This window comes from Macaca mulatta, chromosome 2 (assembly GCF_049350105.2).
Source record: "Macaca mulatta isolate MMU2019108-1 chromosome 2, T2T-MMU8v2.0, whole genome shotgun sequence".
Lineage (NCBI taxonomy): Eukaryota > Metazoa > Chordata > Mammalia > Primates > Cercopithecidae > Macaca > Macaca mulatta.
The window spans coordinates 5349544-5364484 of record NC_133407.1 but is presented as its reverse complement, the minus strand read 5'-3'; the positions used below and the strand labels follow the sequence as shown (position 1 = coordinate 5364484).

Below are 14941 nucleotides of genomic sequence, written 5' to 3'. Positions count from 1 at the left end.
TGAGATTTGGGTGAGGACACAGAGCCAAACCACATCATGCTGCCCCCGGCCCCTCCCAAATCTCATGTCCTCACATTTCAAAACACAATCATACCCTCCCAATGGTCCCCCAAAGTCTTAATTCGTTCCAGCATTAACCCAAAGTTCAAGTCCAAAGTCTCACTTGAGACAAGGCAAGTCCTTTCCATGTATGAGCCTGTAAAATCAAAAACAAATTAGCTACTTCCTAGATACAATGTGGGTACAGGCACTGAGTAAATACACCCATTCCAAATGGGAGAAATTGGACCAAGACAAAAGGGCTACAGGCCCCATGCAAGTCCAAAATCCAACAGGGCAGTCATTAAACCTTAAAATTCCAAAATGATCTCCTATGGCTCCATGTCTCACATCCAGGTCATGCTGGTGCAAAAGGTGAGCTCCCACAGTCTTGGGCAGCTCTGCCCAAGCTCCCTGTGGCTTTGCAGGATACAGGCCTCCTTCTACCTGCTTTCATAGGCTAGTGTTGAGTGTCTGCAGCTTTTCCAGGAGCATAGTGCAAGTTGTCAGTGGATCTACTATTCTGGGGTCTGGAGGATGTTGACTTTCTTCTCACAGACCCACTAGACGGTGCCCCAGTGGGGACTCTTTGTGAAGGCTCCAACCTCACATTTCCCTTCCACACTGCTCTAGCAGAGGTTCTCCATGAGGGCTCTGCCCCTGCAACAAACATCTGCCTGGACATCCAGGTGTTTCTGTACATCCTCTGAAATCTAGGTGGAGGTTCCAAACCTCAGTTCTTGAATTCTGTGCACCCACAGGCCCAGTACCATGTGTAAGTCACAAGGGCTTGGGGCTTGCACCTTCTGAAGCAACAGCCTGAGATGTACATTGGCCTCTTTTAGCCACAGCTGGGACTGAAGCAGCTGGGAATCAGGGAACCATGTCTGGAGGCTGTGCAGAGGAAGGGGGCCCTGAGCCCAGACTAGGAAATCATTTTTCCCTCCTAGGCCTCTGGGTCTGTGATGGCAGAGGTAGCCATGAAGGACATTTTCCCCATGGACATGCCATGGAGACATTTTCACCATTGTGTTCATGATTGACATTCAGCTCCTTGTTACTTATGGCAAATTGCTGTACACTCTGCTTTCTCTTGAATGCTTTGCTGCTTAGAAATTTCTTCTGCCAGATATCCTAAATCATCTCTCTCAAGTTCAAAGCTCCACAGATCTCTAGGGCAGGGGCAAAATGCCAACCAGTCTCTTTGCTAAAGCATAGCAAGAATCACCTTTGCTCCAGTTCCCCAGAAGTTCCTCGTCTCCAGCTGAGACCAGCCCAGACTGGACTTCATTGTCCATATTACTATCACCATTTTGGTGACAACAGGTCTCTAGAAAGTTCCAAACTTTCCCACATCTTGCTGTCTTCTTCTGAGCCCTCCAAACTGTTCCAACCTCTGCCTGTTAGTTCCAAAATCGCTTCCACATTTTCAGGTATCCTTATAGTGGTGCCCTACCATTTCGGTACTGATTTACTGTAGTAGTCTGTTCTCACACTGCTATGAAGAAATATCTGAGACTGGTTAATTTATAAAGGAAAGGGATTTAGCTGACTTACAGTTCCACATTGCTGTAGAGGCCTCAGGAAACTTACAATCATGGCAAAAGGTAAAGGAGAAGCAGGTACCTTTTTTTTTTTGTTTGTTTTTTGAGACAGAGTCTCACTCTATTGCCCAGGCTGGAGTGCAGTGGCAGAATCTCAGCTCACTGCAACCTCTGCCTCCTGGGTTGAAGCGATTCTCCTGCCTCAGCCTCCCAAATAGCTAGGACTACAGGCATCCACCAAAACGCCCAGCTAATTTTTGTGTTTTTAGTAAAGATGGGGTTTCGCTATGTTGGCCAGGCTGGTTTCGAACTCCTGACCTCAGGTGATCCACCCACCTTGGCCTCTTAAAGTGCTGGGATTACAGGCGTGAGCCACTGTGCTCAGCTGCAGGCACATTCTTCACAGGGCAGCAGGTTGGAGTGAGTGCCAGCAGGAGAAATGCCAGACACTTATAAAACCATCAGACCTCATGAGACTCACTCAATGTCACAAGAACAGCATGGGGGAAACTGCTCCCATGATCCAATTACCTCTACCTGGTCCCACCCTTGACACATTAGGATTACACTTCAAGGTAAGATTTGGTTGGGGACACAGAGCCAAACCATATCAGCTGTTGAGGTGGGAAAGTGAGGACTGAATGCTGAGAGTAATAGGAAATTCAGTTTCCTGAAGTAGAGAATGCAATAAGGGAAAAGATCTGAGATGCAATCAGATGTGGCCAGTGGAGAAGGACTTGAAATCCTTAGTAAGCAATGTGTACTTTATCCAGTAGACAGTTCAAACCATTAAGGGTTTCTGACCATGGACATGACATCATCGGAATTGTGCAATAGAATAGATAGAGACTTTGAGAAGAAAAAATGGAAGAAAGATCTCAGTCAGGGAGACCAGTTAAGAGGCTCTTGCAATCAGGCAGGTGGCAACCAAGGGCTTAGAGGAGAGGAAGTTCTGCATGAGAGACACTGCCAAGAGAGGGTCTGGAGACTTAGGAATGGGTTGTAGCAGGCGCAGGTGGGACTTTGCAATTACAAAGGTAAAAGCCATTATTTACCCACAAAACTTCCTTGATATGATGCAAAACCATCACCCTGGGCTTGCAGTACACTATGAATGGTGCCTCCTAGGATTGTGCAGCATGCAATACATACGACACACGTGATACCTCTCTGCAGTGTAACCCCCTTTATCCACAATTGTCAACTGAGCAGAATTTCCATAGTAACTATGTGTGCAGCCTTTATCACAGGTCAGTGACTCAGCAGATTTTTCAAGGCGTTGAAACACTTCGAAGTCAAGACAGCAAGGAAAAGAGCTAGGAGAGTCTGGATGACTCTGAGTGCTTTTCATCCAACCACGGACAATGCTCTGCAGCATCCCGCATTCTTTTTCTTGACAGATTAGCTAATATAATTAGCAGAATCTGGCTGGATATGAAGAATGTAAGCAACCTTGATTTGGAAGTCAGTAGGTCTAGATTATAGACTCGGATCATTCATTTCCCCATTATGTGATCTTGCACAAGCAGTGCTCTTTCAGCCTCAGTCATCTGAAGGGTGGCACAGGCATTATGCAGAAAACAAACCACGGCAGTGGAGCAAGAGCAGCCTTAGACAAAGTGGTCAGGGAAGGCTTCTTGGAAGAAGCGACAAGTGAGCTGAAATCTGAAGGAGAAGGAATCAGGAATGGAAACAGGGGGTTGGTGGCGGGCAGCGTTCGAGGCAGAGAGGACGGCAAATGCAATCTTCCTGAGGATGGAGCAAGTTCAGAGTGTTTGACAAAGCCAGGTGGCTCACTCCTAAGGCTCCTTCATCGACTTCGGGAGAGTTGTGTTTTGTTGTTAATTTTATCTTTGTTTAATTTTGAAGAAAATCATTTTACTAATAAAGTTTAAAGTCCATTGTTAAAAAGTCTAATGGAAACCAAAGGGCAGACAGAATATCACGGGGCGGCGGTTTTCCAAATGTTTATGCATAGAGAAGTGAGCCCACTTCAAAGCCAAAAGAGAACCTACAGGAACCTGAAAAGCTGTGCAAAGCAGGTCTGAATAAAGATCAAGCAGGGATATAGGTTTCTGTTTCTGCGGACTGAAGTCAGAAACCAGAGCTTTATCCGATCACGTGAAATGGGCTCACAGGGCTCTGGTGTTACGATTTTCCTCTCTCAGCTGTGGGAGTTGGCCTTTTCTGTGATTGATGGTCAGGTTCCAGAGAACGTCCATGAGACAGGAAAATCTCTTTCTGGAAGAAAGTGTGCTCATGATGGCAATTACATTGGGCATTTGCCTTGCTGTCGTCTTGTTTCTCAATGCTACGGTTTTTTTTCTTTTTTCATTCAGGAAAAACAACGTAGGAGAGTGACACAGCAGGGATCTCGCTGATAAAGGACCTGCATCTGAATCCAGCTCCTCCAGGCATGGGCCGTGTGTCCTAGTTACTGAGCCGTCTGGAGAGCCTTGTGCCTCATCAAAAGAAGAAGGACAGTAATCCTTGCCTTGCTTTCCTCCTAAGGTTCTTACGAGGCTTACATGAGAGAACAAGGATGAAAGTATTTTGTAAACTCTACTGTCCTGTGTATAAAGCAGAGAATAGCATCTGTGGTGTTAGAAAATGCCTGGAACTTTGTAAAGATGTTGTCTGATTCAACATTACTGGAGTAAACCACACCGTTTTATTAGACAGAGTGAAACACTCCACCGCGGAGAGATTGATTTTTACACGACTGAATGATAGATTTTACATGCCGCTTTTGAACAGAATAATTTATTATAGCACAAACTAAATACAAAGCTCTGAATAAATAATCATGTTTTGCAGTCATCACATCTGCAGGTGGATATGTGAACATTTCCATAAGCACATAAGGATACAGGCGTCACAGACGTATTTGCATTCTCAGATCGTTACATATTTAGTGAGGGAAGCCCAGAGTCAGGGTTCTCTGCGGGTAAGAGCTAGATGCCTTGGGATGAGCATACCGGGCACCGTCTCAAATGATTTGGACTATGTGACTGTGTTCTTTTCTCCTTCAGACTCTAGTCAAGAAAGTGTATTGGTAACAGGTTGCTCCACCCTCAAGTTTAGGGCACTCTCCCATGCTCTTTCAGGCAAAGTTTTTTAACACCTCTCTAAGAAAATTCACGAATCAGAAGTATTCCCCCAGCTTCAGTCTGACAGTCAGGACCCCCACTCTGCACCTCTTTCCTAGGATCTTATCTCCCCCTTTCAAGGGACAGGGCAGTTGAGTCTATACGTCCACACAATCGGATCTGACAAGGCTGGAAGCTCTCCCTCCAGAGCCCATCCTCCCATCAGTGTCGGTCTGGTATTCTGTGTGGGTAGCAGTAGAATATGGTTCACATCCGGTGGCTCGCGCCTGTAATCCCAGCACTTTGGGAGACCGAGGCAGGCAGATCACGAGATCAGGAGATCGAGATCATCCTGGCTAACACGGTGAAACCCCATCTCTAGTAAAAATGCAAAAAGTTAGCCGGGCATGGTGGCAGGTGCCTGTAGTCCCAGCTACTCGGGAGGCTGAGACAGGAGAATGGCGTGATCCTGGGAGGCAGAGCCGGCAGTGAGCCGAGATTGCACCACTGCACTCTTGCATGGGTGACACAGTGAGACTCCATCTCAAAACAAAAAAGATTCACATCACAGCATAAGACTGAGACATTGGGTGTATCAAGCTTGAAAGAGATCTGGCAGGTAATTGAGTTTCATCTGATACCTGACTTCCTTCTCTACTTGACCTTTGAATAGCCACTCATTTCTCCAGTGTCATAGAGCACATTCCACTGCTGTCAGAGCTGGCTGTTAGGACAGTGGTTAGGGCAGATGGCCTGAAGCCATCCCCGCTGTGATCTTTACCCTCTCGTCCTGATTCTGCCTTCTCGTGCCACCTGACACAAGTCAGACCCTTCTTTCTCAGGACAACCCTTCACAGTCCCCTGACTGTTTTATTCTGGGCTGGGCACTCCCTGTTCCTTCAATTACTGCTTCTAAGATGTACTTAGTCCCAGGAATACAGTCTTCAAAATGAGTCTCTTTTCCCAAAGACTTTATGGCTGCTTGGCTAGTGGAGGACTAGATTCTTTCATTCCTGTTCCCTGCCAGCCTTTGCTAGGGATAGAATCACTTAGGACCAAGGCAAGAGCAACTCAAAGTCTCAGAAAGACAATCATATTTTGGTTTTGTTTTGTTTTGTTTTGAACACACCTCTAGCCCAGGCCTGGCAGGATGCCTGGCATTCATTTGAACAGAGGGCCTGGTATTAGCAAAAGTTGCCCATTCTTTGCGTGACTGTGAGATCACACTAAGCAACCTGCCGTGCTGGAGCTCCGTAATTAGGAAGTGTTTGGAAGCAATACAAGCTTTGCTCAGAAGGTTTGTATGTGAGGCCTAGATCTGCTCTTGCCATTACTGAATCTCAGCTTTCTCATCTGTATGGCGGAGATGATAAGCCCTTCCTTGTTGAGTCATGGGACAATCGTACAATTCAGGTGAGCTAGTGGAGGTGAACACACTTGGCGAAGGGCACACTGAAGTGTGAACTGTGCAGGCTCATCTTGCTCACGACTAGGTCGCAGACCATCTCTAGCTTGCCCCCGCCTATAACCCTCTACTTTTGGAAAATGAGAAACACTTTTAGAAAAGGACATTCAGAACTGCCATATCATTGCTGAGGCTGACTTTGCAAAAGGAAATATTTCTTCGTGTACCAAAAAAGACAATGATTCTGCAGTCTTGAAATGCTAAAATATCTTCATGCCCTCTTTTAAAACCAGAAGTAACAGGGTACCCTTGTGGCTGGGAGACGCCGCGTTCCTAGAATCAGCTGCAATCGCAGAGCCATCAGCCATGCTCAAAAGCCCAATTAGGGGGAAGCAATGCTTGCAAATGCTATTGATAAGTTGCAAAGCCAGCCTGGGCCAGGACACTTATCCCCTGATCAGAACATTCACCTAGGATTTGATGCTCATAATAAAAATTTTGCTTTTGCCTTAAAGCATTATGTGTAGATGTGCTCCTAGAGTTCAGTGTTGTCTCCTGAGCTAACAGAAACCTGAGTCTTCCTTGTTTTGAACAAATCAAATATAACCAAATTGTAACAGTGATAAATTAAGGAAAATTTTAGTTTTCTGGAAACTGAAGCCACAAACTTAAAAAAATGTACTGGTTGTGTAAGAACTTCCATCAATAGTGCCATATAATGCTGTAGCATGAGACTAATGTTTCTCAAAAATAATAAAGCAGAGGAGTGAAAATTTCTGGAGTTGGCCACGTGACATGAGAGGTTCCTAAAATGTAGGATAAGTGACTGGGGTTAGGAGAAGTGGACTGTAGTGGACAGCACTAGTGTTCTCTGATCTGTTATTTTCCTTTCCTTCCCAGGACTGCATCCCAGACCAATTCTATCATTTTGTGGGGCCTGATACAAAATGAAAATACGGGGACCCTTGTTCAAAAATTAAGAATTTTAAGATGGAAACGGTAGAGTGTTAAAGCAAGTGTGGGCCCTTCTAAGCGTGGGGCCCTGTGTAGTGACAGCTCATAAGCCCATGAAGCATCCCTAAACACAGGAGACTGCACTTTCCAGCTCCCTGGCCCAATCCTTGACTAATGAGATATGCGTAGGGAAAGCGATGTGTGCCATTTTTGCGGTGAGGCAGTGAAGAGTCCACATGTGATCTCCAGCCTATTCCTTCCCCCATCACAGTCAACACAGAGTCCTTGCATCGAGTTGATGGAGCCATCAGGTTGAAGCAGTCGCTGCTGTAAGAATAGCAGGTCCAGAGTGTCACCTGGATCATGGAAGAAGCACTTGTGTGTTAAGGCACTGATATCTGAGAGGTGTTTTTTATTGCAGCATAGGCTGAGCTTATCCTTAATAACATGTAGAGTAAGGCCAGAAGCAGAAGAAAAAGCCTCAAATCTGAAAAGCACTACAGAGGAAAGGAACCAACCCAGACAGTAAAGATTGGTGTAACGTTTCCCATGCATTAGTTTTTCCATCGATGAAGTAAAAATTCAAAAATGCTCTTTAACATGTTACAACTCCATGAGTATACACAGTACTACTTCCCCTTAATTCATTTTTATAAAAAGGAAAGTATTGTCCTGTCCTAAGAAGAAAGATCACATATTTTTCCCCTTCAGCCTGCTTGTCTCTTGGCCCATAGCAATTCTTGGCCCATTCTTGCCTTCACTGAACGCCTCCAATACCTTCACAAGCCAAGAGGAAAGCACTCTTCTGGGTCAATGTTCTTCTCTGTAGAAAGCATTTTATCAAACAGACTTTAGTCTGTCACCATGATTTGACAGGTATCCCCGAAACTCCAGCTGATGTTACAAGAGTCTCATTTCTTAAAATCAATGAAACTGGTCCCTTTTGTCATTGTTTCTCTGTAATATCACCTTGGACATCACATGTCCTTCAAAGTTGTTCTTCGTTGCTCTCAAATACCGGATTGCTGTAAGACACGCCCCTGCCACACTCCGGCATGTCAGAGTGGGAGGTTTGGTTCAGCGGGGGCCAACTAGGGTCACCTGCCAAATCCCTCTGCCATATCCGATACTGGCTTTTTGACTGATAGCCAAAACATCTTTTAATCATCATCCACAGGGCTCGATTTTCAATAACGGCCTCCTGCAAAATAAAAGAATTACTTTTTACAATCGGGGTTGAGTGTTTTGAGGCTACAGCCCTCCACAGGTCATTATAAGTCACTACTGCACTGGTGCTTAGATCCAGCTTGACAACGAGCTTGATCACTGGACGAATCTAAGGTGGTTTCACTAGACAGGTATTGGCTTCTCAAATGTTTCTATTTAAGTAACTCCTGTGGGAGAAGTAAGAGGTACAACATTTCAAGACTCTGGGAACATAACTTGAAATGGCTTGCCTCAAAAATGAAGTTTCTTTTTCATCTCACATCTAAATTAAATTTAAAATTATTCAAATTCTATGTTTCACTCCATAGCACATCTATATTTTATTGGATATAAAATGACATTTAAAATTACTTACTACTACATACTAAATACAATTGACCCTACATAAAGATGTGGCCCATGTATGACATGTTTTGGATATACCCTGACATATCACTGCATATTCATAACAACAGGTTGATGAAATTAAAACACAGGCCAGTCTTGGAGTTGAACAGATCTGGATTTGGGTCCCAGTTCTGACACCTATTATGGGCAGAATAGTTACTCTATCCAAGTCTCAGTGATTAGAATAATCCCTTCCTTATGTTTGTTGTAAGGCTTATATAACTCCCTTTACAATGCAGGGCAGGGCAGGGCATAGCTCTCTCCCTTTGCCTATCCTTCTGAACTACTCATTTAACAAATGGCTAAGCACTGTGGTCCTGTTCACACATGTCTCTAACCTTCACCTTCACTGAAATACAGTTTTAAGATTACAAAAGACATGTGTCTTTGAAAACATTTTGCAATGCCATTTTATTTCATGAGTTAGAGTGTGCCTTGAATAGAGCCTAAGTTATAACTTATAACTCATGAGAGGTTATCATATTAAGTAGTAGTTTTCCTAAAATCTACCCATTTTTGCCATTTGGGTTCCACTGCCCATGAAAGGATAGAGAACAGCTAGTCTGAATTAATCCTGTGATAACTGACCATCTGCTGGCTGCCAGGCTGTTAAAGATCCATATAGCCATCTCAGCCTCTTGGAAACTTAGCCAGATGAGTTATTCTACTTTCCTGCAGCAAGATTTTTTGTCCTTTTTAATTAACAAGAAAACAGTAGTTCTTCTTAGAGCTGGGATAAGGCAGGAGCATCAAATAAAGGTTTTAAAATCTTACTTCCAGGAAACCTTAGTAAGCCTTAAAACAAAATAGATGAAACCACACACACACACACACACACACACACACACACACAGAAAGAAAGAGAGAGGAACTTCAGTGCTCTCCATCTCTACATCTTGCCTTGAGTGTTTTTTAGTTCTAGAGCTATGATGACCTCTATCACCTGCTGCTCAGGAAGAGGAAATACAGAGAGGTGATCTGTCCTGTTACCGCACATCATAAATACAAGGCAGAACTAGTGACATGATTTGAATTTGTGTCTCCATCCAAATCTCATGCTGAATTATAGTCCCCAATGTGGGAGGAAGGGCTGGGTGGGAGGTGACTGGATCAGAGGGGTGGATTTCCTCCTTGCTGTGCTCGTGATAGTGAGTTCTCATGAGATCTGATTGTTTAAAAGTGTGTAGCACCTTCCCCTGCTCGGGCCTTGTAAGACCTGCCTTCTTCCCCTTTGCTTTCCACCATGATTGAAAGTTTCTTGGGGCCTCCCCAGCCATGCTTCCTGTACAGTCTGCAAAACCATAAGCCAATTAAACCTCTTTCTTTTATAAATTACCCAGTTTCAGGTATTTGTTCACAGCAGTGGGAGAATGGACTAATAACAACTAGAAACAAAAAGAAAGCCTTGGTGAGACATTTCTTTAAAAAAATTTCACCACATGAGCTCTTTTGACTGGCTACTCAAATAACTCATACATACAAGCATACCTATATAAACACATAAATAATTGTTTTAAAGGTGGGGGTAATTAAAGCTATCCACACCAGCTCTCATGCCTCTCAGCTAGAGGTTAGATCATGAGCCCTGGCAGAGTAAGGATAAGGTCCTGCTCAAACCTGTTTGTTTCAGGGCTGATCAGAGGTTAGATAAGTGGAATAATTTGCCCAAAGTCAGACAGAAAGAAAGTGGTGGAGCCAGGATTCAAACCCAGGTAGATTACCCCTGAGCTTGTGCTCTTAACTGCAAATATGCTGAAAAAGGAAGAACTTCCTGCTAGAGGATTATGGAAGACTTTGATACTTAATTCCCATACAGCCCATTCCCTCCCAACTCTTCCCTGCCCACCTAAAAGGGAAAAATAATAATAAATGGTCTAAGCTACACTGTGTAATTTTCAACATGGATCCACTTTCCCAGAATCCTTTTCTACTCGTGATGACGACGAGACACAAGTCTAATCAATAAGGCATAAAAGAAAGTCTGCTAGTGAGCTTCACGAAAAGTTCATTTCCCAAGAAAAGGTTCAGACTTGATGGAAACTGGCTTGCTGTGGCCTCTCCTTCCATTTTCTTCCTGCATTGAAAACAGATGTAAAGTCCAGCTATGTAGAAGCTATCAGGACACCACAATCTCAGGCACAAACATGAAAGACCACGTCTGAGGATTCTAGAACAGAAAGGTGAGAGAGTGTGCATTCCCAGTGGCACTACTGAGTTACTAAGCCAGTTCTGAAGCCACCTACCTTCAATCTTCTTATTGAGTCAATAATTGTTTTTTAAGCCACTGTTGGTTAAGTTGTTACTTGCCTATCTGATCCAGAGATCAGGAAAGATACATGAAGAGGATAATACTATAGCTGTGCCCCACAGGATGGAATAGCACTTTAATACGTAGAAATGGAGGAAAGATACACCACACAGAGGAAATCCTCTAATTACGAACAGGGATAAGATGTACACACTAGATTCTTCTTTAAAGGGCAAAGACCATCATTCTGCCGTTGGGTCTGAGGCCACCCGTGATAATGCTCTTTTATTAATCCGGTTGCTTTAGAGACATACGGTTTAGCATATTGCTTCTCGAAGTGTGATCCCTGAACTAATCACATCAGAATCGCCTGACAACCTGCTAGAAATGCAAACTTCTGTGCTCCTTCTAGGCCTACTGAATCAGACCTACTGCGGGTGGGGCTTGGCAATGTGTGTTGTTTTAACAAGCCTCCCAGGTGATTCTGATGCCCACTCAAGTTTGAGAAGCTCTTGTTTAGCACATAGAGAGAAGGTCCAGTACTGAAATTCTATGTCCTGTTCTGCCCCCAGCCCCTGTGCAGCCTTCCCTCTGCACAGGAGTAAGTAGGGAAGGCTCGCCGAGGTCCTGCCTGCACAACAGTGCAGGGAAGTCAGGCTGCAGGTTCTCCCAGCTCACCATGACACTCCATTTGCTGCAACAATTCTAGTTCTGTAACTCAGAGCAGAAATAGAGACAGATGGGATTCAGAACTTCACCTCTCCTTTGTTCATAAATGCCTTCTCAGGGCACCCCTGCCTAACAACAGGCTTTGAAGAATGGAGATTGTGTCTGGTAGTACTGAGCGGGGAGAGCGTGAATCACGTGGAGAAACAAAGCAGGGGCACAAGCTCATTTCACTGAGGAAATGGAGCACAGGGGAGCTGGAGAATAAAAGCTAGAAAATGGAGCAAATGGGAGCTGGAGAATGAAAGCTAGAAAAGCTCACTATGAATGTCATTTCCCATCTGTAAGGCAAAAATGATATAAGTTAAGTGAAAGAAGCCGGACACAAAAGGCCACATATTGTATGGTTTCACTTATACGAAATATCCAGAATAGTCAAAGCCACACAGTCAGAAAGAAGATTAGTGGTTCCAAGGCCCAGGAGAAGGCGGAAGAGGCAATGAGGAGCAACGGCTAGTAGGTACAGGATTTCTTTAGCAATGATGAAAGTGTTCTGCAATTAAGTACTGTTAATGGTTGTACAACTCAGTGAGTGTACTAAAAACCACTGAATTGTGGACTTTAAAAGGGTGAATTTTATGGTGCGTGAATCATATCTCAATTTTAAAAAGTAAATCGTGTTGGGTCTTTATTTGGAAAATGTAGAAATGAATAGGACCTTAGAGATCATAACTCCATTGTCCCCAGCCCCACCTGACAGATGGGAAAACTAATGTCCTGCTTGGGACTCATCAGAGGAAGGCAGCATTGCTTATGCTGTGAAGGAAGGGAGCCCCTGCACTGCTGAGTCCATGTCACCTGAAGTTGTTTTCAGAGTCCCAAAGAAGTCCCCTCACACACACGCATGCACACACACAAGATGAACAGCCCAAGATCAGCACACTTACCTCGGCCACAAGGGACACAATGAAATTCAAGCTGAGCATGATGACAATGGAGACCCTCCACAGGATGGGCGTGCAGAGCAGCTGGCGGGAGATGATGAAGCACGGTTAGTCTGAAGACAGGCAGACGCTGGAAACACGTTCACATGTTCACAGTATATATTTTCATAGGTTATAAATCTCATATGTAATATATATGTGTGTCTATTACATAAATCGTATACATATAAAGAATTTCTAAGCTTGTATGCACAGAAAAAGTATGGAAAGGTTATACTCATGATCCTAATGATCTGGGGGTTATGAGTGTTGCTTTTCTTCTTTTATCTTTTTTTTTCTTGTGATGTGCGTGTTTCTCTGTAATTTCTAAATTTCCTAAAATAACTTTGGTCACCTTGCAATTAGAAAGAAATAGTAAAATCACTTTTTATTTCCTTGTTTTGTTCTGTTTTCAAAAGGGAGGCAGGAATGTGGCTTTATCTCCAGGAAGCCTAAGGGTACACATGTCAAACCTTCACAACTGGGTAGCATTGCCCTCTTCTCCCTGGTGCCACGTCTCTCCCCAGCCACGCCCTGCTTTTAGCACTGGCTCAGGGCATCTCCCTCAGGACTGTGCATCCAGCTGCACAGTGTGCCCTCACAAAGGCACTTGCTAAAGGAGCAAATGGAGGTGAAATCAAGCCAGTCATGACCTGTCCCTTTGCCCATTTTCTCTGTGTCTCCCCCAACCCCTCCAGGCACATTCCTGATATATATGTATGGTGAATGAATGGTGAGTTATTCTACTTTCCTGCAGCAAGGTTTTATTGTCTTCCTTAATTAACAAGAAGACAGTAGTTCTTCTTAGAGCTGGGATAAGGTAGGAGCATCAAGTAAAGGTTTTAAAATCTTACTTACTTCCAGGAAACCTTAGTAAGCCTTAAAACAAAATAGATGAAACCACACACACACACACACACACACACACACACACACACACACACAGAAAGAGACAGAAACTTCAGTGCTCTCCATCTCTACATCTCGCCTTGAGTGTTTTTTAGTTCTAGAGCTATGATGACCTCCATCACCTGCTGCTCAGGAAGAGGAAATACAGAGAGGTGATCTGTCCTGTTACCGCACATCATAAATACAAGGCAGAACTAGTGACATGATTTGAATTTGTCTCCATCCAAATCTCATGCTGAATTATAGTCCCCAATGTGGGAGGAAGGGCTGGGTGGGAGGTGACTGGATCATAGGGGTGGATTTCCTCCTTGCTGTTCTTGTAATAGTGAGTGAGTAATTGAATAGTAATTCAATGGGTGAATTAATGAATGAAAAAGTGCCAAGGGCATCCCACTGTACCTGGCACTGTCTTATGCATGACCTCATGCGTTAGTGGGAGTAAAAACTGAAACGGGGCCGGGCGCGGTGGCTCAAGCCTGTAATCCCAGCACTTTGGGAGGCCGAGACGGGCGGATCACGAGGTCAGGAGATCAAGACCATCCTGGCTGACACGGTGAAACCCCGTCTCTACTAAAAAATACAAAACACTAGCCAGGCGAGGTGGCGGGCGCCTGTAGTCCCAGCTACTCGGGAGGCTGAGGCAGGAGAATGGCGTGAACCCGGGAGGCGGAGCTTGCAGTGAGCTGAGATCCGGCCACTGCACTCCAGCCTGGGCGGCAGAGCGAGACTCCGTCTCAAAAAAAAAAAAAAAAAAAAAAAAAAAAAAAAAGGAAACGGTTCTATAGAGGACAATGTTCTCAAAGTTAAAAATTCAAATCCACTTCTAGGAATTTATCTCAGAAATATACTTGTATATGGCTAAAATGATATATGCACAATAATATTTTTATTGCAGCTTTGTTTGTAATAATACTTGGAAATATCTTAAATGTCTATCAATATGGGACTACATATAAAGCATGGTATACATATGACATATACATAATATACATTTATATAAAATAAAATATTCTATTAGCATTAAAAAGAATGAGGAAAATGTATGTACTGATATGGAACAATTAATCCTATTATATGAAAGAAGCAAGGTGCAGGGCGATGTATGTGTTGTAGCAGCCATGAAAATTTTCCACTCAGATCTGCTGCTGGGAGAATAAATTGTGGATACTCCAACTGTTATGCTCAGAATCCACCACCACACATGCTGTAAAGCATATCTAAAGTCATAAGCCGCACATAGCCAAGAAATGAGGACAGCATGGATTCTAATCAGACTCATTCCTATGAGACGTAGAAACTCCTGATGGGCCATGCTGCTATAAAGACACATGCACATGTGTGTTTATTGTGGCACTATTCACAGTAGCAAAGAGTTGGAACCAACCCAAATGTCCATCAATGATAGACTGGATTAAGAAAATGTGCCACGGCTGGGCGCGGTGGCTCAAGCCTGTAATCCCAGCACTTTGGGAGGCCGAGACGGGCGAATC

At 44.0% G+C, this 14941-nt stretch overlaps 1 protein-coding gene across 2 annotated transcripts in view; it reads right to left on the bottom strand.

Moving 5' to 3' along the window:
* Window positions 1-4330: 4330 nt before the first annotated feature.
* ATP13A4 (ATPase 13A4) overlaps window positions 4331-14941 on the bottom strand; it is a 159523-nt gene continuing 148912 nt past the window's right edge. For both annotated transcript variants that reach the window (XM_015132515.3, XM_077991164.1), the window contains 2 exons: window positions 12507-12587; window positions 4331-8232 (listed from right to left, as the gene is read on the bottom strand). In XM_015132515.3, the coding sequence (XP_014988001.3) occupies window positions 8020-8232; window positions 12507-12587 (294 nt within the window). In that variant the 3' untranslated portion in view covers window positions 4331-8019. The remainder of the gene's footprint in view (window positions 8233-12506; window positions 12588-14941) is intronic.